We start from the raw sequence: 27827 nt of genomic DNA on the forward strand, positions 1-27827 counted from the left end.
GCTACTTCACTCATCCTCTAAAAAAATAACATTTCAAACTCATTAACAAACATAAACAACTACTGTCAGAATCTATTTCACAATTAAAATTAAATTACAAAACTCCATCACCTCTTCATCTTCATACTCATCATTCACCACAGATCTTGACTTATTAAAATCTCCACCCTCATTCTAAACATTAAAAGAGCTCAACCATAGGATTAATATGAATCACAATATAAGAGAGAATGAAAACATTGAGTTAAAGCAATTACTAATCTTTTGTTGTAGGCTTTGATATTCTCCTCATATGCTAGTCTGTTCTTCGTAAAACAACAACAAAAGCAGAAATATTTGTTATTTGAAGAAAAAAGAATAATATAAGAGAATCAAAACGAAGAGCAACGGTATTGTGTTCTAGTCCTTCGATCCTGCATTCTTGATTATCCTAAACAAAATCCAAATGAAATTTCACCTTGTTTTAACAATAAATATGTGAAAGAACACAACTTGAACATTATTTGGGAAGAGCATAACTCAGAAAACGTAACCAAAGAATGAGTGGATCAAAGAGTTGAATAAGCAAAGGAAGCAAAAAAAGTAGAGAATCATTGTTCGAGGATTTTTGCATTGAGACCGAATTATACTGAACCAAATCCACACCTGTTTTACAAATACCTTATGGGTGTGGAAATTTTAAAGAGAAAGCTGAGGGAATCAAAACACTCTGGTATGGGAACCAGTCTCAAAGCTAATTCGAACTAAAAAAATAAAAATAATAAATAAAGTTCGAAGAAGTATACTCCATTAACTATCACCAACTTAAAAGAGAAATCCAAAGAAGAGGAGTTAGTATATATATACTAGTTTGTTTCTTGTGTGGACGAGCCTTATGCGAAATTGAAATTGAAACTCAAGGTTTAGTTCTGTATTTTTGTGTGAAATCAAAAGGAAGAAAAAACGTTATGAGATGGAAAGGGATGAATTGGGAAATGAGAAAATGAAAATTGGAGAAGAGCAAGAGTGAGGAAAATCATCTTCCATAATTCTATAAAGGGGTAAAAACGAATCTTTCTTTTCAATTTCAATTTTGAATTCAAAATTTAAATTTCAAATAAGTGAAAGTTAGCTGTATAAAACAAATAGAGAAAAACAACTTAAGGATGACCCCATACTTAAGGATGACCCCATTGAACAGAAAACACAGCTTCTCACAAAATTTGTTGTTTCATGCAAGAGAATTCAACCACGTATTAGTATGATTGAAGAAATAATAATATACTGATAATGTTAGTGATGAGCAAAAAATCAAATCACAAAAATAAAATCAATGTATTCACATACATTCAAAATTCGGGTCACAAAGGACAATTTTCATCCAATAAAAAGTGTTGACATAAAGATTCTTCAAGTAGATTATAGATAATGAAAATCCCATTTACAAATGATTTGATACATTGCAAAAAAAAGGTAACGCAATTAAGAGATTATTATTATTTGAAAAGAATGTGAAAAAGTAGCAATTGGGTAAAAAATCACATGAATACTGTATAGCATGATATCCTTGAGGGGAGAGGAGCGGTTCTGCGTTGCGGAGGTAGCGGAGTGTGCTTCACAGATAAGATCACGTAAAGCTGCTGAAGATCACAAAATTTGTGTTTTTTTTTTTATTTTATGTTTTTGCTCGTGTGTGTTTTTTTTATTTATTTTTTTGTGTGTTTTTCACTCGTTTCGCACGCGTGTGTATTTTTATTTATTTATTTTTTGTGTTTTTCGCTCATTTTGCACGTATTTTTTTTGTGTTTTTCGCTCATGTTGCACATGAGCGTGTTTGGAAAGTTCTCGAAATTAGCTTTCGAACGCCGTTGAGACCGCGTCAATTGGACTTTTGTAGCTCGCTCGTTTTGCATGTGTGTGTGTGTTTTTTTTTTGTGTTTTTCGCATGTGTGCGTGTGTGTATGTTTTTTTTTTGTGTTTTTCTCTCGTTTCGCACTTGTGCGTATTTTTCACTTATGTGTATTTTTTTTATTCTTTTATTGTGTTTTTCTCTCGTTTCGCACACATGTGCGTATTTTTCGCTCATTTTACACGTGTGTATTTTTCGTTCATTTTACACGTGTGTATGTGGGAAGCGATGAAATAAGGCATGAAGAAGAATGTGAGATCTCACTGCTATGTTCTTGAACTCCATTGCATATCCATCACCATATCCACCACCATCATATTGCTAACCACCACCACCACCACTGCCATAGCCTCGTTCACCACCATCGCAATGTTTAGTGAAATCCATGTGATGACCAAATCGGCACCGCGTTCTTGATTCCTAGGTGAGGCACCACGTCGATGCCGTGTTCTTATCGTCGCATACAGATCGAACAATGCTTTCATCATGCTCTGCAGTTCTAGCCTTGTAGCCATTTGCTTCAAGATCCTCTTTTTCACTTCTACATGCTTGACCATCTTAAAAGTTTAAATCTCGACCAAAAATTTGCAATCTCAAATTGCAATGCTTAGTTACATATATAGGTGATAGAATGTCATGAAAGAAGGGTCATATCGAGAACAACTCACCGTAAAAAAGATTCATAGCGCCTCAACCTTCATGAATGACAATGGCTACACCTAAAAAGATTGGTGGAAGAACAAGAGTTTTTTTTTCTTGAAAAAGATGATAAAAAATGAATATTAATGACATTTTGCTAAAATATTTAATATTTTTTATAAAGACCATTAAAATCTAATAATCGGTTATTATATATGTTAGTGGTGCAGTGGTAAGTATGATGATAATAATGATGGTTGTTGGGAGAATATGTGAAAAGAGGAAGAAAATGAAGATATTTATGTAATTTATTATTTTATTTTATAATTTTTTTTATTTAGATCACCAAAAACCTAAATATACTTTTTCCATCTAAGACAGACAGCTCCCTTAGAAAAATAGTATTAAATTAGATTTAGCACGTGAAAGGGTATGTGTCAGGTCACTTACAACATTATGAGTAATATTAAATTAAATTTAGCACGTGAAAGGGTATGTGTCAAGTCACTTACCACATTATGAGTAATTCGATGAAAAAAGATGGATATCAATGTATTACAATTTTTTCAATCTCAAAAATTTTATAATACAATTAAAATCTTAAAATCTTTTAGGTGCAATCATTCAATTTTATAAATTATTTTAAAATTTACCTTAATTAATGATAGATGTAAAATTAAATTTTATAAATATTTTTAAATTAAAAAAATAAATTACAAAAATATACTTTATCTTTACTTAAAATTTGAAAATTTCTTAAAAAAGGGAATTTGGAATCAAATTTGACTACATATTATTATTGATAAATCGTTATGTAAGCTTAATTGACGGTTGATTACTTGCTAACAACACACAATTAGTTGAAGGATCAAAGTATCAAACACAAAGTATAAACTATATATAAACGTGAAAAAAAAGTGTGAAAATATTCTTAAGTTTCGGCTTTCGAACAATTCACACACGAGCTTTTCTTTATATTATAATTAATCTTTTTTCAGACAACTTTTTATCCCTTTTTTACTGATGTTGGCGGCTGCTTAACTGCCCAGAAAAAAGATAATTATCAATGTCCTGCTCCGCATCCTATTTTTAACAAAACTTCATTTTAATTTGTCATAAGTTTTTTTAAAGTGGATCTTAATCGCCATTCATTTTTTTATGTTCTTTTTATTTCTCATAATAAGGATTATCTCTTGAGTAATAATAATATTATCTTAGCTATGTCTATTAAACACAAAAATGCATTAATTTGGTTTGACTAGTTTTTTTATCACAGCTCTTAATCTTTTAATAAGAACTTTAATAACAACTTTATAAGAGACATTACAAAAGATGATTAATCATATTTGTTTCGAATTTATAACGGACTCCACTTTTAGTATACGAATAATCAAGGTCTCATTTATGTTTTTTATTTGAAGATTATAAAAAATATTTTTCACCAAATGATATAAATCAACACCAGTAATATTCTATTTATTTTGATAGAAAAAGTGTTTTATTGCTGTATGTTATTGTGGCAACACAATTCTTATTTATTTTATTTGAGATGAGAATTATAAAAAAATATTATTTATATACTAATTTTTAACATCCGTATAAAAATATAGTTATTAAATAATTATATATTTAAATTATTTTTTAATTAATAAAATTAAAAAATATATATTTAGTTGTTAAAAAAATACTAATGTCAAAAGATATTTATTATAAAGAGTATAAACGTAACAGGATTAAATAAAAAATTATCACTTCAGTTAATAATTTAACGTTTATTTTGCAAAAGTCAAATTCTAAATTGGTCCCTAAAATTATGGTATGCACTAGAATAATTCTTAATATCTCAATTTTAGTAATTATATTTTTGAAATTGACAAAAATACACTAAATTAGTTCCTCACTAATTTTTTATTAAAGACATGTTGATGTTGTTTGATATATAACATAGACTATTAGTGATACGTGTCACATCGTAGTTTAATTTCGTGTAATGATATGATAATAAGTCAATTAGTGGCACGTAACATGCTAACATAGATGATAGTGTTACGTCTCAGTATCTCATAATTATTTGTCCACATATCAGTTTGGTGTCGCATATTACAACATAATTTGTCATTTGATGTTTTATTATTGTAGGTACACTTAATTAGTCATTAACTTTGTATTAAAAGACTTATTTTAAATTTTAAAATTAAATATAGTGAATTAAATTAATCATTGCATCAATTTTTTTCTCATTTTATTGTAAATTTTATGGACGTAATTAATACAATTAAGATCTTAAAATTTATTTTAGCATACGCAACCAATTTTAAAAAATACTTTGGAGTTTAATTCAATTTTGCCATAATATTGTAAGCATTTTCACCTAAAATTACGAGTATTTATTCCAAATCAAATCATTTAAGTGCTAATTTAGATCGGTTTTTTTTATGTTAAAAATAAAAATATTTTTTTAATTTAAACATATTTAAATATCACTTTTTAAAAAATACTTTTATTAAAAAAATAAATAATTTACTTTTTCTAAAACCCAAACGAGACATTACTTAAAAAAAAGAAGAAAAAACCGTTTTTTAAATATTTTCTTTATAAAAAATATCTTTCATTATCATAATTAATAATTAAAATTTGTATTCTTAATTATAATTTTCTCTTTGAATTTTTAATTTCTCTTTAAATCTTAATTTTTTTTAAATCTTAATTTTTTTCTCTAAATTCTAAACTCCTTCCTAATTTTTATTACTCTATTCAAAAAATTCTTCAAGCCACCATACCTTGTTGCATTTTATTATTAGTTTTAATTACACTTTCTATTAATCTTATATGTATACATATTGTTAAGCTAATTTAATTTTGACTTTAAGGATTAACGCAAAATTTTAAAAGTGTTGATTAATCTAAGATAATTTTAAAGTTTTATTTTTTATTATTTATTTGTGATCAATTATAAATTATAAGATGTATAATTATTGTTGCTGAAAATTGACGTCGTACACATTTTAATAAAAAATAAAAAATATAGTAACTAAGTTTAAAAATATCTTTGGTCATTTTTATATTTCATGTTTTGATCTTGTCTTTTCATATAATTTAAATAAAAAATATTTTTTTGTTTTATTCAAATAAAATTAAAAATATTTTTATATTTATTTTTTTTAAAATTTATATAAATATGAAATAGTTTTTTATTAATTTTTTAAAAAAATAAAAAATTTAAATACTTTTTTAAAAATCAATCTAAATTAATCCTAACTCTTACTAAAATAGATGACAGACTTAATAGTTTAGATAATATAATTTGTGTTTTTATTTTAAAATTCTATTTCATAGTATGAATTTAAGTATAAGTGAAAATCCGTCTACTAAACAAATCATCCTACTTAAAAAAATTGAATGAAATAAATTTAACTTCAAATAAATTATGATTATACTACGTCTATATTAAAATTAGCTACTAAAATTAATTATTAATACAAATTATATATATATTAAAATATAAATATATATTAAAAATAAATTAAATTATATATATATAAATATATTAATAATTAATTTTAGTAATTAATTTTAATATATAAATAATATTTTTGAATAAACTATTATGTGTATGCTGCCAATAGGAATATATATTAAATTTATTACTCCATTCCTATTAATAAAATAAAATTCGCAGAATGACTTTTTGACTAGCTAGGAATAGATACAAGAGTCATTGAACCAACCAATTGGAGATTTGTTTATTTATTTTTTTAACAAAAAATATGTTCTTAAGAAAGAATATCGTATTCCTTTTTAAATGCATCTAAAAAGATGAGCGGCTAAGCCCGAGAAAAAAGAAAAGATTCATAGTTATCTCTTAGTAATCTCAATATGTTCTAATTTATAAGAAAGTAAATTAAACAAACTTGTCCCCAAAAAGAAAAAACTAACTAAATGATATTTTTTTCGAAATACTAGTAAATTGCAGTATAAAAAAGAGATTATTCTTGGTGATTGAATATGAACATGAATATGAATATATAGAATAAGGATTTGAATCTTCTAAAATTTGAATTTCACTTTAGAGAATAAAATGTAATTTTTTTTACTCTTGAATGGTTTTTCTTTCATATTTATTCTTGGTCCTATATATAAAATAAATGGTGAAAAATTATATTTTACTCTTTAAAATAAAATTTAAACTTTAGAGTATCCAAATCTTAAAACAATATAAACCACCTGCACTTTTCTTTGCAGGTACATGATTTTCACTATATTTACAACATTTGTGAGTGTTATTAGTATTGATTCCTAACAACGAAGACGTGGTTTAGTGAGATGGATAGATAATTAAGTATTCAGTCTTGTTATCCATTCAATTTTTTTAATTTAATTTAATTAAATTGGTTTAAGTTCAATAAAAATTAATTTTATTAAAAAAAATGAATATATATTCTAATTATTTTCACTAACATGAATATTTGTATCTCATGTTTTTTTTTTTTACGTTCCTTTTTTTTAAGAGTTTTTTTTGTTATTATTTTTTCATTGTTGTTGTTTCTGTATATTTTTTTTTCTTTTTCTCCTCCTCTTTCTGGTACTTTTGTAAAGTTATATATATATATATATATATATATATATATATATATATATGTTTAATTTTTTTGTTTATATTTTTGCTAAGAGAATAAAACAAAAACAATTATGAAAAGGTAAAACAAAAAAGAAAACATGAACAAGAAAAAAGAAAAAGATGACGATATGATGAAGAAGAAGAAAATGAAGAGTCTTGAGTTATGAAAAATTTATCAAAAAATAATACTGAAATCTTTTAATCATGACATAGAAGTTTCTCAATTTTAACACAACAATTTTTTAACCGAAACACAAGTTTTTCTCAAGAGAATAAAACAAGAATTATGAGCAACATATTGATGATTTTTCTGAATTTTAAATTTACATGCAATATTTTTATAGTTGATTGAGTCTTGTTTGTGTGTTTGTTCTGAAATTGAATTCTCGTTTCGTCCTCATTAATTATTTTCAATATCATTTTGAGTTAAATGTGTTGTGCTTATTGTAATTAACTTGAATTTGTTATAATTAGGTCATATCAGGTAGTTGTAGTGATTATGATGTTATTTAAGTTATGTTCATGATTTTTTTGGATCCAAAATTGACTTGGATGTATTTTTGTGGTTGATTAAATTTTATTTGTGTATTTATTCTGAATTGAGTTTGTATGTCATCATTATTAAGTAATTTCAATGTCATTCTGAGTTAAATGAGGTGTACTTGGTTTCATTGACTTGAATTTGATATAATTAGGTTATATATACAAGAGAATTGTAGTGGCCTTTGGTGTCATTTAAGTCATATTCATGACTTTTTCATATCCAAAATTGATTTGGATGTGTTTTTGTGGTTGATTGAATCTTGTTTGCGTGCTTGTTCTAAATTGAGTTTCATTTGGTGTCATTCTGATTTAAATAAAGTACACGCAGTCTCATTGACTTAAATTTGATATAATTAGGTCATACAAGGAAGTTGTAGTAGTTTTGATGTTATTTAAGTCATATTCATGACTTTTTTTTAATTTGATTTCTCTTTATATTTGTATTCCTTATTTTAGTAGAAAAACTTGCAAGTTTACTAGTTTAGAATAATTTTTATAGAACTTTCTAACTTCTTCAAATTGTTGAAAGTTATTCCAACATTTAGCACAAATTACTCATCAACATCAGACAGAAACTGCAAAAATATAAAAAAATTATAAGCACAACATCATTATAAACTAACAACAATACTGAAATTGTTTATATTCGTAATCAAAGAATTGTATCAGCTCATTACTAAATAAAAACCACATAAAAGTAAAAAAAAATACAATAACTAATTTCATTTAGCACAAAATGTATAGCATAAGAACTAATAACATCGACCACAAAATCATATATCAAAGTAACCACAACAAAATATACAACACCAAAATCAATTCTAATTTGCACTAAATTATATTTTAAACAATATTAAAACTATCATTAAACGTAAAAAAAATAGATTAATCAAAAAATAATTCAAAACTCATCAATTTCATTCAAATCCAAATTCTTAATCATCAACACTGCTTTTCACAAAAAAAAAAAGAAATGATTCATCTCATATATAAAACTACTATACGAACATCAACTACTCACGAACTACATCAATATAATCAAAGAAATGAATCAAACATCGGCAAATTGATTCGATCCAAACTAATGATCCAATTCGTCCCTAGTTCAACTGATCTGAGCTTGCATCATATATTATTTTCGAAGACAAAACTGTTATACGTATAAGATGAAGACGACGATAACAATGATGATGATGATGATGATGATGATGATGATGATGATGATGATGATGATGGAGGAGAAGAAAAAGGAAGGAGGAAAAAAATTCAAATGAGAAAGAAAGGAGGATGAGGATATAGAGGTGGTGGTGGTGGTAGTGGTGATGATGACGATAATGAAAGAGAAAGATGAAGAAAAAGAAGGAGGAGGAGAAGAAGAAGAAGAAGCAACAGAGGTGTAAAGAGGAGGAAGAAGAAGAAAAGTGTGCGCGCAGGATGTGAAAAACAGTTTTAACAGTTTAGTTGAACTTGGTTAAGTATTTTACTTGGTTGTAGGACTTTATTCTTAAGTATTACCTTTATTACTGTCAGATGTCAAAGTAGAATAAGTAGAGTATTTTTTTTTCTAGTGTTGTTTTTTTTCTCATTGCTCATTATTAAGTATTTTCAAATTTTTTTTTGTATTTAAAAGGGGATTAAAATCCCAAACAAAATACCATAAAATTAGATTGGAACATAAACCGTTTAGGGTATTATTATAAAGACTCTTCTTACATCATCTGTCAGGATTTGCTTCAGATCTCTTTGCGGTTAATCTATAAACATGTATCCTAAGCTGGAGTTTAAACGCTCTTTTGATAACCAACCTGCTCTCTTATTTTCTTCTCTATATGTGTGATTGAATATCAATTGCCAATTGTAGGTTTTATAAGCTTGAGAAAGGAAAAATGAGTTTGAATTAAGAAATTTTTTTCGAATTCAAGCGTATTACTGAATTAGTAGGAGATTTTTTAATTTAGTCTTTTGCAACAACAGAAGATTAAAGATGAAAGAGTAGAGAAAATGACACCAACATGTATTATGGTCCAACCTCAAAATATAATAAAGTCTATGCCCAGTTTTTATTATAATAATGATAAAATTTTACTATATCAATCACCAATGCACAATTACAAGTACTACCAATTCCAAGACAAAAACAAAGATACACGAACCAAACTGGTTCTACGCCAAGACAAACGAAGCTACGATTCCAAATTTCACAAACAAACACCAAGACCAAACCAAAATACCAAGTCTAAATAAAAACCAATGACAAAAACTCAAACTTAATCTAAAACTATTTTAGCTTTTCTTTATAGTTTATATATTTTCACTTATAAGCTTTTTCAAAATAATCTTTTCCAGCATCATATGCCTTTTTCTATTTACTAAGACGGCTCAAAACAAAAATTGAATATATTAAATTAAAACCTAATAAATAAGAATGACACTTAAATGTGCAGTGTATGGATTCTAAATTTTTTCATTGCTTTTCTTGAAAAATGATATTCTTGTTATAGCAAAACCAAACTTTATTGTCGATCATTTCTCATAATTTTTATGATGATTTTCTTTTTTATTGGTAGAAACAATCTCTTCCATATTCTCCTCATATTTTATTCTTGATGGTTGATTATTCTTTCTAAATATAGTTAAATCAACATTTAAACCAATGTCAATCCTAAAACTTTATTGCACATTTAATCAAACTATAAATTAAAATTAATCATCAATCAAACCAACCAAATTAAATATTTATCATCACAATAAATAATAAAATCTTTTCAAATTCAATCGATTTTAACTTTTTACATCTTACCCAATCTTAATAATTCCACCATTGCTAGCTCATTGCTTTAACCTTTTGCTTTGGATTGCAAATTGAACCTTGCAAAGCTTCAACTTCGCTTTAAATGAGTTCATCTTATACTTCTCTCAGTTCTCCTGAAAAGCCACATGAAGGCACTAGATGAAGGTGTCCAGGCTAGGCTCTCAGGCATGAAGAACATGGTGCCCGATCGGAGGGTTTGAGTGTCCATAAAATGGATAAATTAGCGTGTACATTGTCATGTTGTTGGGTGAAAGATGACGCAATTGTAGTGATAATACAACTATATTTTATATGTTTAGTAACATTTCTCTTTTAACATTTGTTAAAGTATTAGTAATTACCATAAAATTAAATATTAAGTAACATTTATAAATAAATATTAGCAAATATATTTAAATTTTTTAAAAACTTACTCAAAGTGTTATCTATTCTCATTCAGAAATCTAAATAAACAAATTTTCATGTTCTAGAGGTAGAAACCGCTTGAAATCATTTTCACTCTTATTCTGATGCTGTGAAATTAAACCACATCTCGCTCTTCTTCAATCATCTCTTGCTCCGCCTCTTCGATCTCTCGTTCTGCCTAATCGACTTCATGGTTCGCGAATCGGAACCACAATCGCGTGTTCTCAACTCTCACTTCAGCTCGCGTTGTCTCGCCTCTAGTTCATCCTCTTGTCGCCTGCATTGTCGCTTGTTCCGTCGTCTTCTCGCATGCACGATCGTCTTTCGCTGATTCTATCATCTGCTCGTCCCACGGCTTGGTGAGTTCCAATTCTTTTTCTTCTTTAATCTTTACTTAATAATTAATTTGATGTATAATTATTAGTTAATTTAATTTTTTAATTGGTTATTAGTAGTTAGATTTTGAATTTCAATTTTAATTAAGTTATTTATTTCAGGGGCGAAGCTAGGTTGAAGTTTAGGGAGAGGCCAAAAATTAATTTTATAATAAAAAGAGTAAAATAAAATTTTTAGAAGAGACTAAAATAAAATTTATATATAATTTATAAAAAAATTTTGAAGTTTGGAAGGGGTCATTGCCCCTTTTTATTATATGTAGCTCCGCTTCTAATTTATTTGTTGATTAAGTTGTTAAAAATTATACATTATTAATTTAGATATGCATAATTGTTTGGTAGATAATTAGAGTACTCCAAGTATTTGATAAAAAATTTTATACTGTCTTTCAATTTAATTAATCACTGAATAAATTCAAACAATTATGTTCATTGTTTACAAGTATAAATAATAGGAAAATGTGAGTGGCGGTGGTTGTGGCTGGATCTTGGATGACGGTGATGATGTATAGGAATAAAAAAAAAAAATCACTTACTGGCCGTCAAAAAATTAACAATAATGAGTTAATAATTCTCAAATAATTTATGAGATTAATTGTTTGTATAAAATTATCTCATATTTCAATCAAATCATAAATGTTTTTAAAATTAAAAATTATACCATATTAATTTTTCATTCTTTTGTTGTTCAGTTACTTTTTATGCGATAAGTGATCTAGTGTATTTTTTTCACAGACTAAATTAAATGACTTAGTTTTAATTTTAGTGTTACATGCCTGATGAAACGACGTCGTTTAATCTTAATAGTTATAATTTTGTTGGAAATGAGATATTTTGTGGTTCATTAAAGTTAAATAATATTATTTTATCAAATATTTAGTGCCAAAAATTAAAGTAACATAATTTTGTTTAATCCAGTATAAAAAAATATGTGTCAGATCACTTACAACATGATGAATAAGTCAATAAAAAAGAGTAGATATCAATATATAGTATAATTTTTTTAATTTAAAAAATTTTATAAAATAATTAAAATCTTAAAAACCTTTTAAGTACAATCGGTTTTAAAATTTATCTTAACTAATGGTAGATATAAAATTAAATTTTATTTTAAATATTATATAAAATTAAATCAAATTAAATATTATAAATATTTTTAAAATTTTGTAAAAATTTAAAGTACAAAATTATACTTTATCTTTACTTAAAATTTCTTAAAAAAGGGAATTCGGAATCAAATTTGACTACATATTATCATTGATAAATCGTGAAAAAAGTGTGAAAATATTCTTAAGTTTCGGCTTTTGAACAATTCATACACGAGCTTTTCTTTATTCTATAATTAATCTTTTTTCTCAGACAACTTTTTATCCCCTTTTTGCTGATGTTGGCGGCTGCCTAAGTGCTCAGGAGAAAAGATAACTATCAATTTGATTGATCACAATGACAAGTGCAGCCCTCATAATAAACGTGTTTAATTTAGTTACGGCAATTAATTTAAAATATTATTAGTTTATATTTTTTATCAAAAGAGTTTAATACTCTAAATTGAATATTAAACTCTTTTATTAATTTTTTTATTTTTTTTATTATTTTTAACTCTGATATTATCATTAACAACAAAAAAAATCAATATTATTTTACTCATTAAAACTCTTTAATATTTGTTAATAATTTTTAGAGAAAATGTCATTCCCTCCTCTGAGAGATGTTAAAATGACACTTCCCTCTCCTCTATTTATAAAATATACATTCCCCTCCCCTATAACCTTTAAAAAAACCCCTCTTTAATTCATTTTAAATTTTGTGTTAACTAATGTTAACTTTATTCATTTTTTTTTGAAAAACAAAATTATTTTTACAAAAATATCTTTTAGTAAAAAATTTTATTTTTTTGTCATTAAATTTTGCTTACTAAAATACCCTTTAATAAATTATTTTTTTATTAATTAAATTATATTTTTACTAAAATATTTTTAAAAAATTAATAATTAAATTATTTTTTCTAATATACCCTTCAATAATTTTTTAATTATTAAATTGTGATTTTACCAAAATTTTCGTTAATAATTATTTCTATATTTTACTATTATTTTAACATTAAATAAAAAATCTTACCACTTTATTTCATAAAACTATTGAAGTTTATTAACAACTTTATCAAAATTTAAAAACAAGTCGAGATGAATAAATCCCAAATTTAAAAAATCAACATCTCATTCCTTCACATCCCTACAAAGTAAGTTTCTTAATCTAAATAAAGAGCTTTGTGCATAATAGAATATGTTTTTATGTTGGTGTATTGTCCCTTGTACAAGCTGCAATCTCCAATACCCAACTCTTGAAACTTCTAAATACTCATTGAATCGTCAAATTTGAAGAATACTTTCTAAGAAATTTATCTTTCCTAATATCCTGCAACATCAAATAAATAGTGCATTTTAATTTTTTGCTTTTACAAAAGCTATTAATAAACATATATTTGTTGTAAAGTTAGATAAATCTAACCCTTTTTATTTGTTTGGCTTGTAGTTGTGACTTTGCTTTGGCCTGTGCTGAAGCATGTTGTTGAGTTTGTTTTATCATTGAAGTTTGTGATTCACTTGCTGAAATTTTCTATAATTTGAAAAGGTAAAAAAATACATTTGTATATATAATTGCTCCTCCTGTTTTTTTATCATAGTACTCCAATCTTACTATGTCATTTGATCATAGTACTCCAATCTTACTATGCTCCCCCTGTTTTTTTCTAGTAACAGATTAGCAAACTTAACTATTTTCTTATAACTTAAAGCATGAGAACCTTCAACTTCTTTCCTTCCTTTTCTTCTGGCCCTATATAATTGCTTAGGATGGACTTCAACTCCAAACTTGGTAATCAATTCATTAGACATGAGTTCATAGCTCATATTTGGATCAGCATTTAAAGATTGTTTTAACTTTTTTGCTATCCATGTAGAATTAGCATTTCTCTTCTCAGATTTTCTAATACAAGTATGCCTTGGCTCATAACTCTTGATCATAAAAGCAATACCATATGGAGAAGGAGAAGCATGAATCCTCCAAGGACAACCTTCAGAAGCACAAATGGCAGTCACTCTTGCTTTCTCATTTTTCACTCTTATTATATCAAAATTCTCTTGAATTATGTAATCTCTTAATACACTCCTGAACTCATGTACGTCAACAAATATCATAAACTTTTCTAGACTAATTTTTTCATTATCTTCAACATCAAATCTTTTCATTATCTCACCTTCATTCTCTATGTTAACTTCTACTTCACTTTCTTCCTCTGAAGTGTAGTCATCCTCATTCCACTCCTCATCATCCAAATAACTCTCTACGCATTGATCCTTATTAACATCATATTCTTCATCACTATCGGTAAATAATTGTTCAATAGGGGGTTCAGTTCCATCGTACTCATTAACACTAGATATAGCTTCAATATTGGTAGACATTTTTCTAATATGAAAAAAAATTGGCGTAATTAATAATGAATAACTATAACAGAAACGACGAAGAAAAGAATTTAGGGATAGCAAAAATGAAGGGTTTAGGGATAGCCAATGATATGAATTTTTTCTGTAAATTAATTGAGTTTGAGAAAAGGATGTCAAACCTTATTACTTGAATTGATAATAACGGCGATGATTACACAAAGCTATGCAGCAATGGCAGCACCTAGGTAGCGATGGCAGAGACAACCAAAGGAAATTGAAGAGATTGAAAGAGAAATAGCGCTGGAACGCGACTGTGAGAGAATTGGAATCCTAACTCAAAAATTGAGTTTAGTTAGTAAATAAATATAAAGGGATAGTATGATAAATTAGAATATTAATTTTATTGAATAAAATATTTAATTTTTTTAAATGAAATATTCTGTTAACATTTTTAACTAAATGGATTAAACTGTACATTTTACAAATAGAGGGAAGGGGAGTGTCATTTTAATATCTCTCAGGAGAGGGGAGTGTCATTTTCCCTAATTTTTATTACATCCGATATTTTATTTTAAAATTTATTTTATTCTTTTTCAACCAAATATTTTATATAAAAAAATTCAATCAATAATTTTGTAAGCTTTTCTTTTTTAATAGATAGTGATACTCAACTTTTAAGATGTTATTTAATTGTACTTAAAATGGTGTTATTAAAATCTATCAAGACCTTAACATATCTAAGCATTCACACCTGCAAAGTAAATTATGACTAACAAATAAATGTTGAGTATTTTTAACATCTTTTTACATAACAATAATATATTATTATTCTATTCTATAACACTTAATCTACTCAATCTGAAAATTAAACTTTATTATTAGTTTATGACACAATGAGAATTGAACAATTAAACTTTATTCATATTCCATTATCATTTGAGAAGACATATCAGAAATTCTGAATATGATAGGACTATTATTTATAGTCAAAGATATAATTTTTAAAATATGGGTCTAAACACAGATAAATAATAGTTGAAAAAATATATAAGGTTTAGAAGTAAATCTTACGATATATACTTTTGGTCACTATAGTCATTATTACTACTGGTATAAAACGAACCGAAAATGCATGTGTCTGTAGACTTGATAAAAATCAGCAGGTCAATGCATGAAGAATAAAGAAAAGAAGAAAACAACAAAGGTTTGTCACTTTATGTGTTTGTGGTTTTTTTTCTTTTCTTTTTTTTTTCATTTACCGAAATTGAAGAATATAACCGTAATTTGTTTATATTCACATGAGAAACTGCGAATAATGTATGTTGGAACAGGGAATAGAATATAAATAGAACAGAAATTTTTTCCCGGAAAAAATGTTAACACTTTCTTCAAATTATTGACTTGTCAACACTCAACATTATATATGAACAAATTAAAAGTCGGATACAATTAGAAGGGAATTACCCTTTGCCATGAGTATATCAAAATCAAAGTAATCTCGCTAGCTAAACAATTTGGAGCGTAAATAGTACGTGTTATTTTTTTTTGGCATATTTAAATTAATTAAATTTAAATACATCTAAAAAAAGACACTTATATTTTCATAACGTCTAAATACATGCATCTAATAAATATAATATTTATTTTTAACAATAATATTTAAAAAATAATAAAAAATTAATTTAATTAATCTAAAATTATTTTATTTAAAATTTATTAATTATTATTAGAATAATTATATAATTTTAAATATAATAAATATATAATTATAAATGTTATGTACATGAAATTATGTACGTTAAGTGGTTTACATATTATCCTTTTAGTATTGCAGTGTTTTTACATATAGACTATGGAAGGAGTAATTAATAGGAGTGAACACGGATCTGATGGATATGACCAAAATTTTAATTTGATCTGCACTAAAATTATTAGATCCAATATCTACAGTTTTTAAGGTTGGATATCGGATATATCCGCACGCAAAATACAAAAATATTTTTAAAAGCTTATTTTTATTAAAAACATATCAATAAAATTCATTTTTCTATTCTTTTAAATATATTTACTCTTAAAATAATATTAAACATACTTTTCTTAAATAATAAATTAAAATAATACAACATATATGATAATTATTAGTTGAAATAAAACGTAAAAAAATATTTACTTATTTATTTTTTTATTTTTGCGGATACGCGGATATGCGAATACCAACACAAAATCCGCAATCCGATCCGATTAGTGTGCGGATCTGATCCGATCCGATTCGAAAGCCTTGCGGATCAGATCCATATCCACAATTTTCGGATCGAATTTGGATAAACACCGCGAATATACGGGTCCGATCCGATCCATGCCCCTAGTAATTAACTCAATAATAATTGATACACGCATTAAGATTGTTGTTGATTAATAATAGTAACAATAGCCAATGAGTTATAGCTTAAATGACATAGTCTTTTCATACTCTCTTAAAAAGTTGCGAGTTCTAGTCTTTATATCTTTGGTAAAAAAAAAATAATAGTAATAATACTAATTATTGAATGAATGAATAATAACTATCTTTGGTACCTAGTTAATAAGTAGAGTTGTATGCAAGGTGAATCACTCCAAACTTTGGAATGCAACCTAAGTATACCTCTTGCTTTCTCTTTCAAATAAGATGCACAATCTGCTTGAATCACCATGCAAAGCTTGGACACTGCACCAACCCTAAGCATCTCAAGAACAACCTCACTTGATCCCGAATATTTTCCGATCACCGATAAAATATGGATCGCCCGGTCGTCCGTCGCGGAAGAAACCCTAAGAATCCTCTTAGAAACCATTGCTATTGCCGCGGCATGTTTAAGAAACATTTCTCTACCTTCAGCACATGAACATAGATGTGCTAGAAGGTTGAATATAAGTTCGGAGATGTTTTTCTCCGGTTTTTCAAGTTCAAGTTCGATTAGGTTTGAAACTGCACCCGACTCGACAATGCTCTTTCGATTCCTGCCCAAAGGGCATGTTTCTATGAGGATTTGCAAGGTGGATTTTAGGGCTTGTTGAGATATTGTTCTTTTTCCCAATACTCTCACCATTTCCTTGAAGAATTGGAAGTTCAAGTTCCCTAAGATGGTTGAATTTGTGTTTTGAATTGTCAACTTCAATAAAGGCATTGCTTCGTTTACTATCTTAACGTTGTTGTTGTGCACGTTAAGGTGCAAAATCCAAGTCAAAGAGTTGATGAAGTCCAAGTTTTCTCCAACAAGAGCCTTCATGTTGGTCCTTGATGGTATATTCCAAGTAACATGAAGAATTCTTAGAGCTTCTTCTAGGCACATTGTCTTACCTGTTGAAAAATAATTTTAACTTTTGTATTATACACTTATATTTTTGTAATCAAAGAACAACTTGGTATAATAAATAAATAGTGGATAATATTAGAAAAAAAAGTCAGAACTTATTTTATTTAATTAATATTTATTAATTATCACAATAATTAATAAATATTAAATAAGATAAATTATAAGTGTCTTTTATTAATTTTTTTTATTACTAAATATTTTCAATAAATAAAATGCTAGCTAGGCACGCTTTCTCAATTTTAACCCTAATTTATCATAAGCAAACAATTGTACTATGAGTTTGATTAAGAAGTGAATTTTTTCCTATCAACATCAACCAAATTTTTTAAATTTTATCTTACATTTTAATTTTATTAAAAAATTTAAAAAGATTATAAAAAATTAACTAATATTAATTATTTAAATATTAATTTCTTATATATACTTATTGCTATATGCTATATGGTAAGATAAGTTTTACACAAACTCTTATTGCAAATCATGAAATTAAATGGAGGTGACTTATATTAGCTTGTTGAATGCTAATCAATCAAGATCAAGCTAAGATAAAGTTTATCAATTTTTTTGGCTAACATATAACCGGCTTTTAAAGAAGCGGTGCAAAATATAATTATTTATACGGTAAAGCAAGCATTGATTTTTTTGGCTAATTTTTTTATTATCAAACATTTTTATTATTTATATATACTTTCTGCTAATACGCATGATATGATTCTATAATATTACTAATAAATGTGCCTTGTTAACAATAAACTATGAATAATTTTGTACAAAATTAAGTGTATATTGACCACGATCAATTCTATCTTCATTCAAACATTAACTATACATGGACTAGTGGATTACACTAAACACTTTTTACATGGTATAAAAATATAATTGTTATTAATTAATTTATGTATTTAAATTATTTTTAATTAACAAAATAAAAAAATACATATCTAATTATTAAGTAAATATGAATAGTAAAATAATATTTAATTATTGAATTAATTACCTTGTTGGAAACGCTGGTTAATGAAGATAACCATGGCATTAGCAACACCAGCTTCAGCCATGCAAGTTCTAGTCCTCTCACTTTCCATGGCAAAACCATGCAACTTCTTCAGCGCTCTTTGATTCCTATGAGGAACCTTAAGATCCTTCACTAGCTTCTCAACTTGCACCTTCTCCAACTGCGGATTTGGAATCTGTTGATGATCAGCACCGTGGCCTCTAGCTGCATTATTAGTTGCTTCACTCCATGCCTGAATCAGTCTCCTTAAAGTGTGATTTGGGGTCAAATATTGCGAGCTTCGCGGCAATGGCTGCTTCGTCACGGGACAAACGCACTCTTTCGCCTTCCGCAGCCATTGCTCAATGCTTTCTCTTTCGTACGTGATGCCTGTTACCGCAGTCACAGGCTCCTTCATCATCTCAAGGGAAATTGGGCAAAGAAAATATTCAGGAATCTCAGTTTCTGCCATTATTATTCTCTCTATATCACAACATACAAATTCTTTTGAAGAAGAACTGAAGAAGAAGAACAAGAAGAAGAATGTTCAGTGATTTGTTATGGTAAGAGAATGCGGCTTTTTATTTATAAGTATATTATAAGGTCTTCAATCTTGGGGGTCGACATTTCTAGATTATTTTAAAAAAAAAAATAATAAATAGAAAGAAAAGAAAATTATATTGATACTATTGCTTTTTTGTAATTTCGTTGATTTTTTCCAGTCATAGATCGGTGCTGAATATTTTGTCAATGATGCGTTGGCTGGTCAAAACCTGTAGCAACCGTTTGAATTTAATTATTGTGGCTAAAGAAATTTTTTTAGATGCATGTACGAATTTTTCTAAGTAGCCATCATGGTGTTTGACGTGGCGTGATTTTATTGGCAGTTCATAGTTTAGATCGACGGCTGCTAACACCAATAATATAAGGAAGTAAAGAGCAAGTCTTTAACTCTTTATGCTTCGTCTGGAAATTACAACTAAGTACACGTTGTACAAAGTGAAAAAAAATATTATTTAATAATTTTTAATTATTAATTTTATAAAAAGAATATTGCATATGAATTTTTATTTTATTACAAATGGACCATTCTAAAGCATTTTACACCTATATTTTTTATAATCAAATTTATCCAACAGAATTTTGAAAGTTGAGAATTGATTTTCAATATTTTAATCCCGCCGCTTTGGGTGGTCTTCTGTATTGTATTGTATGTGGTGTACGTTTAAACCACACTTAACTGGAACTTTCAGAAATGGAAGCAATGGTGGATAGTGGAGAATATATATGGCCGAAAATAAACATAATTTTCAAACTCTATAGTCTTCATGCAGGCAATGAATTGAACTTTGAGTACGTATTTCATCTCTTTGAATATATATATATATATATATTTGAACATTGTTTAAAAGCAACAAAAATGTGGGTATATTGAAGTTTAGTTTCGACATTTTTTTTATTATTACTTCCATTATTAATTTTTTTTTCATATTATTTTTTAGTCCAAAAAAATCAAAAATTAATATATTGCGAATCTGATATTTATTTAAAATTTATTATTAATCAATAAATTATTATATATTTAAAATGAGATTTTAATTTTAAACATTTATTTAAATAGATTAATCAACTATTCACTCGATTAACTCAATTTAATTATCTTTTCATTACTTGACCCAACTATGCAAGTGTGTACAACAAATTATACATATATATGGTCGGCCACCATGTCTTTAACCCACTTTCTTTTTTGGGCATTGTGCGTATGTTTATCTTTTTGTCCCTAGGTTTCAAAGATTAAAGTGGTGATCGAGGTTAGGTTTTGAATAATTGAATTCAAACAGAGGACTAAAACTAAGTTAGCAGTAGTTTTAGGACCGAAATTACCAAAGTGACGAATTTCAATCATGATATATTGAAAAATATTTTTTTTATGCCTAATTTTTTTTCTTCTTTTTTATATCTTCTTGATGTTTATGTTATGCAATTTTTTATCAGATGTCTTTTTTTTTTTATTAAAAATTTAAACAATTAAGTAAAAAAGAAAAATAAAATTCTAAGAGACTGAAAGTTCTACATGTTGAGAATGCGATCTCAATATTGTTTTTGCCATGGTGTCCACTATTATATTTGCATCTCGCAGGATCAAGCAAAAATCAACGCGCCACTTTCAAGTAATGATATCTCTGACTTTAAGCACCAAAGGATCTACACACCCAACATTATCATGAGAATTGTTAATAAGAATGAAAACCTTCAGATAATCCGTTTTGCAAATCACATCTCTTTACTCCAAGTCCCAAACCAAAAGAAATTCTCTTTAAATAGAAAACAACTCTTCTTGAAGAATATTATAGCTCTCTATTGTTTTCAAATAGCCTTGTCGTCAATTTTCATTCCAGTCTCTGTTAACACAGAAAAACCAATTTTATCCCCAGAAACAAAGTAACTAGCATCACAATTAATCTTAAAAGTACACATCGAATGAGGAACCCAAGAGCAACTAATCATAGAAGAAATATAAACTCGTTGTAATTCGAAGACATTCTAAAACTTTCTCAAAGGCTAAAGCCATACGAACCACTTTAAAAGGAAGACAAAGCTCATGATAGTTAAAAATCTCATTGTTCCTAGTTCTATAAATCCATCACAAACCAGAAAAAGATCTAAAAGGATGCTCTTTGTTATAGGGCAAGAACCAATTCTTCAAATCCATAGGATGACTAAAAATTTCTAGAGTCTGCCAAATAAACTGAACTTTCGGACAATTCTAAATACAGCGGAAAATTGTTGCCTTGCAAGTCAAGCAATTGGGGCAACTATTTGTAGGTGAAAGGTCTCTCTTGAGACAAAAAATAACAGTGGACAGTGGCTTTAGCAGACAAAGCCAAGCCAAGAATTTGATCTTTTCTGGAACAAACTGACACTAAAGTCAAAGCCAGATCTCTCTCTCCTCCCATCCAAACATCATCTTGTAGAACCAGAAGTAACCATTACGGGTATCATAAACCTTAGCCGTCCCACCAGATCAAATTCAACCTACTACAGAACCCGCTTGCATTCGGATTGTAGAAGAGAATACTTTCATGTAAAACCTGGTGAATCGGAGAATAACCTTCTCAAGGTGCCACTCCCCAACCAACCATAGATTTAAAATCCGGAGATCTGAATCAGAAATGTGAACATAATCCATCTTATTACATAGCTGCCCCTCTTTTCTCTATTTAGAGAACCAAAAATTCTGGTCTAAATTCCCAATGCACCAATCAAAACCATCGTTCAAAATATCCCAAATTTTACATAGACTTCTGCAAACATAAGATTCGTTATCCGTAAAACGGCTAAAAGTGTCATCCAGAGAAAAATGATATTTAGTTGCCAAAAGTTGAACCCAAAGCTTGTGGGGATGATGGAAGAGTTGCCAAACTAGCTTCCCATGAAGAACAACATTAGCATAAAACAGATCTCGTATTCCCAGACCACCAAACTTCTTTGGAGTGACCAACACCTTCCAGCTAACAAGATTTAGCCTCCGACCATTGGCTAGACCTTTCTAGAGAAAATTTCTCATCATAGATGTTATAGAATTTATTATCCCTTTGGGAAAGAGAGACACTTGTATGCGGTAAGTAGGAATAGCAGCCACAACCGAATTGATCAAATAGAGCCTCCCCACCCTGTTGAGTAAATGCCCTTTTCAGCTAGCTAGCCATCCTCGGATATTATCCAGAACCTCATTAAAAGATGCTCGAGTCATATGAGAATGAATAAGAGTAATTCCGAGGTATTTGCCCAAATTTTGGACGAAACGAGAACACAACGCTTTAAACTTCTCCGCATTAATCTTCGTCCCAAAAGCTTTACAAAAACTCTCCAATGCTGCCATTATATTTTGAAGTTGTTGTTTCTCCACTTTACAGAAGAAAAGTAAATCATCGGCAACCATTAAATGCGAAATTCTCGAACCCCTCCAGAAATAGCAACCGGCTTCCACCTCCCCATAACAACTTGATGGTTAATCAAGCAGGACAGTCTCTCTATACACAACACGAAAAGATATGGTGACATAGGATCTCCTTACTGAAGATCCCGTCAAGGAGTAAAACTATCTAATCTATCGCCATTCCAGAGAATAGACAAAAAAGATGAAGTGACACAACTCATAATCAGCTTGACTATAGGAATAAAAAAAATCGAATTTCATGAGGGTCTGCTTTAGAAACCTCCAATCAACTCTGTCATACGCTTTCTCTAAATCAATCTTAAATGCAGAGTTCCTTTCTTCGACTTAGTCCTTTTCATGAAATGAAGAACCTCTTGCGTTATAATAATGTTGTCCGGTGCTCCCCTTCCAGGAATAAACCTCCTTGGAGAGGGTCAACAATATCCCTAAGTTGAGGTCAGAGTCTGTTGACCAGAACTTTAGTGATGACCTTGTAGACCACATTACAGAGACTAATAGGTCTAAATTCTTTCATCGATACTGGTTAATCCACCTTTGGAATTTGAACCAGAAGAGTCTCCATCATCCTTGAATCAATAGTACCCCCAGAAAAAGCTTTCCTAACCATATTTCAAACATCCTAACCAATAATCTCCCAATATTCTTTGAAGAAGTAAGCTTGGAAACTATCCGGACCCCGAGCCTTAAAGGAATTCATGCTAAAAACAGCTGAACTAACTTCCTCCATAGTAACAGGTGCAGTAAAATTACAGCAAACTTTCTCATTTAGAGAAGGAAGTGAAACTTCATCTAGACACTCCAAATCAACATCCTCTAGCTAACAGAATAAGCTCTTCAAGAAAGATACAGCTTTCCGGCTAAGAGCCTCTGGATCCGTTCCCTACACATCATCCTTGAGAAAGAGACCATGAATCTTATTTATCTTCCGCTGCATAAGTGTCTGAACATGGAAGAAGCTGGTATTTCTGTCCCCGAACTTCACCTACTATTCTCTGGATTTTTGAAACCAAAGAAGTTCTTCTTGCACAAGAGTGTTATTATAATCCTCAATCAACTATTGTTCCTTTTGAAGCATGAAAGCATCTTCCCTCTCTTCTAAACGCTTCTGAAGATAATTAATTTGATACTTCAATTCATATTTTCTAACATAGATGTTACCAAAAAATGTAGAATTAAACTCAAGAGAATTCTTCTGCACCTCCGAAAGCTTGCCTTGCACCCCTCTAAAGCCAGACCACCAAGAGTGTTTCACAATACCTTTGTAACCAGGGTAAGTATCCCAAGCCACCATAAAATGGAAGGGTTTGTTTCTTTTCGGTTGCAGGTGCCCTTTACAACGGACTAAAATAAGACAGTGATCAGACTGCAATCTATTCAGTATTTTTGCATAGGCCTCAGGAAAAAGAGATAACCATCCACTATTAATACAAATCGGTCAAGCTTTTTGCCACCTCAATGTTGTTTTTCACCCTTCTGTACCAAGAAAAATGTCTTCCAATAGTCTTCAAATCAAACATAGCATATCCCCTAAAGAATTGGAAAACTGATTAGTACGTCTACTCGAAAAATGACAATACTCAGCTTAATAAGAGAAAAAAAATCTCATTAAAACCACTAAGGACAATCCAATGTCCTTAAAAAGACGAAGACTGAGCTACCAGGTAATTCCAAAGAAGACCTCTAGTATTATGTTGAGGACTACCATAGATACTACTATACCTCCAAACCAAATTTTCAAGCTGAACTTCGATTGTAACACACTGATTGCAAGCATTAACTAATTTGCAGCAAGTACCTTACATTGAAGAAAGGAACCAAATACCACCCTTATGCCGAACTGCTTCTTCTATACCCACATGATAGTAACCGAGTCTTTACCAGAATAGTCTTAAATGTTGAAATGGAGAATGGGTCTCAACCACAACTAAAAAAATAGGTCTAAATTTTCTAACAGGCTCCTTAAAATTTATCTGGGCTAACTTATTAGAAGCAACTCTAATATTCCAAACTAAAATATTTAAAGTATCCATTAAATAAAATTGATAAGAGAATATAAAAAAAATGTCAAATTAATTTGCATCACCAACCTCAGTAGATGACTTGTTCCCTAGAACGGATCAACTTGGGCCTCCATGCACCACTGCCTTCTGCTTTATTGATGATGCATATTTATCCCGAGTCACAATCAACGATGTCAGTAGCGGCGCAGCGCAGTGCTCTCCGTACCTCCTTGCACCCCCTCCTTTTCAAACATTGATGCAACGCCAAACTCCAAAGCCCCACTCACAGGAACCAGCGGCGGCACTACTATCTTCTCCGGCTGAATCATAATTGGACTCTCAAGGGCCAGAGCATCCCCCGCCGCACTTCCAACTGGCGAGTTCTGCAAGGATGCCATACGTGGACGTTTCCTGATGGAGGGCCTTCTAGTCGCTGGCGTATGGGTAGACGATGGCGCACGCTGCTGGGTTGCCTCATGCCCGACCCGGACTCCCTGCTCCCTGGATCCTCGTGAAAGCTATGGTTTGGACTTTTGGCAGCCACCCGACCCAGAACAGGTTTGACTGAAACCTTGGGCCTTCATTGTTAAATTGTGGCCCAGTTTAAAATTTTGTTTCTTCAACACCTTATACCAGCCCACTTCCCCCTTTCCACATACCTCTTTGCCATTGGTCCCGTTTTCATACACGGAATCATTTTCAGATTTTACACGCAAAAATTAGTGTTATTTTTCTTGCCTAAATTATCGGCCGGATCAACAGTTTTTCTTCCGCCTAAATTTTGAAGACAAGCGTTTTATGTCATTAAAATGTTAAAACTTTTATTCTTCACTTTAATAAAAAAAATATATCTTTTTTAATTTTCCATAAGTGTTTTATAGATAAGTTTGGATAAACAATTTAATTAAACTCTTTTGAAAAAGAAACTTAAGGTAAAGTACTAAATTGGTCCCTTACGTTTAGGTGTAATCTTATTTTGGTCCTTAAGGTTTAAAGTATTCTATTTGAATCCAAAAAAAATTTCATTTAGCTTCAATTTAGTCCCACCGGTGAGGTCAAAGTTAAATAATTAACGAAATATCTTACGTAACAGCAGTACAAGAATAAGGTCGATAATTTGGAGAACAAGTATAAGCTCTAAAGGCACAAAATCAACTGTGAATGCATCAATATATTTATTTATTATTCTCCTTAGTTCTATAGAAAATATTTTATCTAAATTGTAATAAAAATAATAAATAAATATATTGATGCATCCACAGTTGATTTTGTGCCTCTGAAACTTGTACTTGTTCTCCAGATTATCGATCTTGTTCTTATACTACTGTCATGTAGGACATTCCGTTAATGATTTAACTTTGACCTTACGATGGGACTACATTGAAGCTAAATAATTTTTTTTTGGATTCAAATAGAACACTTTAAACTTTAAAGACCAAAACAGGATTACGCCCAAACATAGGAGACCAATTTAGTACTTTACCAGTGTGGTAGAACGATAAAAATTTTTTTGGAAGGAACATATGCAACATGTGCTTCATATAAAACATTGTATGAAAATGGTAGTGGAAGGCCATATTTGTAGCAGATAAAATCTTACATAAAAATAGTGGTGAAGAGCCAATATTTCTAGCAGAAACAAAATATTTTTCGCAGAGCCAATAATGAAATTAGCATCAATGGTCTCTTTTATTTTGAAGTCAAATTTTTTTAATAGAAGTGATAAAAATAACTTTTGAGAAGGAAGAAGTCACATTTTTTTATTTCTTCAAAAGCTCTCAATTAACTTTTCAAGAAGTTAAAAACTTTTCTAAAAAATGATACCAAACACTCGTAATATAACTTTTCACAATCCAAAAGTTAAAAAAAAATTTTGCTACTTTCCAAAACAGGCTCTAAATCTTTTAGAGGGTACTAATTAAAGTATGAGTAATTATCCAAATCAGTAAAAGATTTTAAAAGGGACATTTTAATCTCTAAGAAAAATTAATATACAAATCAATTTTCAAGGTTTTACTCCAATAGACAAATCAGTTCCCAATTTATTTTTCGGCAGAGTAATTACTCAAGTCAGTCCCCAAGAATTTTAAAAGCGGATATTTTAGTCCCCAAAAAAATTAATACACAGATCAATCTCAACTTTTTTTCTGTTAGACAAAACAGTCCCCCGTCTATTTGATTTTTACTATATGTTAACATTTATTATTATTAACTTAACTTTGTGCATGTGGATGATGACACTAATATATTAATACACTCTTTTCATTAGAAACAAGTAAGATAAATAATAATGCTTTAAAATCTAAATTAAAATATTTTTTAATACACATATTTTTTAAAATAGAACATATTTTAATTATATTAAATACAAAAATATCAAATAATTTCAACTTTAAATTTTTTGTAGAATAATCTCTAATAATTTTATTGATTATTATTATTATTATTGAGTGATTATATATAAAAATTTAATGAATAAATTTATCATTATTTTTGTCCAAAAAATACAAGAAATTATGATACAGTATTATTATTGTATAATTAATAATAATAATAACAATAATTTTACTTTACTTTTTTTTGAATGGAAGACTGTTAATGTCTGATAGAAAAAAAATTTTAAGATTAATTTGTATATTAATTTTTTTGGAGATTAAAATATCTTCTTTTAAAATTTTTAGAGACTGATCTGAATAATTATTCTGTCAAAGAAAAATAAATTGAAAACTGATTTGTTTCTCCGAATAAAATCTTAAAAATAATTTTGTAT

General features: G+C 28.7%; 2 protein-coding genes across 2 annotated transcripts; both read right to left on the reverse strand.

Moving 5' to 3' along the window:
- Positions 1-13483: 13483 nt before the first annotated feature.
- On the reverse strand, positions 13484-15069 carry LOC130970670 (uncharacterized). Its single transcript, XM_057896826.1, has 2 exons — positions 13809-15069; positions 13484-13715 (listed from the first exon to the last, which is right to left on the reverse strand). Exon 1 carries the CDS (start codon positions 14762-14764, stop codon positions 13997-13999), a length of 768 nt encoding a protein of 255 aa, XP_057752809.1. The 5' UTR covers positions 14765-15069; the 3' UTR covers positions 13484-13715; positions 13809-13996.
- Positions 15070-17112: 2043 nt separating this feature from the next.
- Positions 17113-19669, reverse strand: LOC130967761 (E3 ubiquitin-protein ligase PUB23-like). The gene is made up of 2 exons (XM_057892762.1): positions 19097-19669; positions 17113-18083 (listed from the first exon to the last, which is right to left on the reverse strand). Exons 1-2 carry the CDS (start codon positions 19563-19565, stop codon positions 17308-17310), a joined length of 1245 nt encoding a protein of 414 aa, XP_057748745.1. The 5' UTR covers positions 19566-19669; the 3' UTR covers positions 17113-17307.
- Between the last annotated feature and the right edge of the window lie 8158 nt (positions 19670-27827).

The sequence above is a fragment of the Arachis stenosperma genome, chromosome 3 (assembly GCF_014773155.1).
Source record: "Arachis stenosperma cultivar V10309 chromosome 3, arast.V10309.gnm1.PFL2, whole genome shotgun sequence".
NCBI classification, from domain to species: Eukaryota; Viridiplantae; Streptophyta; class Magnoliopsida; order Fabales; family Fabaceae; genus Arachis; species Arachis stenosperma.

Excerpts from the sequence above, each read along its gene's own strand:
- LOC130967761 (XM_057892762.1), bottom strand. The coding sequence starts at position 19,565 with ATGGCAGAAACTGAGATTCCTGAATATTTTCTTTGCCCAATTTCCCTT. Across the intron at positions 18,084-19,096 it reads TAACCAGCGTTTCCAACAAG|GTAAGACAATGTGCCTAGAA; the intron begins GTAATTAATTCA and ends ATTTTTCAACAG.
- LOC130970670 (XM_057896826.1), bottom strand. The coding sequence starts at position 14,764 with ATGTCTACCAATATTGAAGCTATATCTAGTGTTAATGAGTACGATGGA.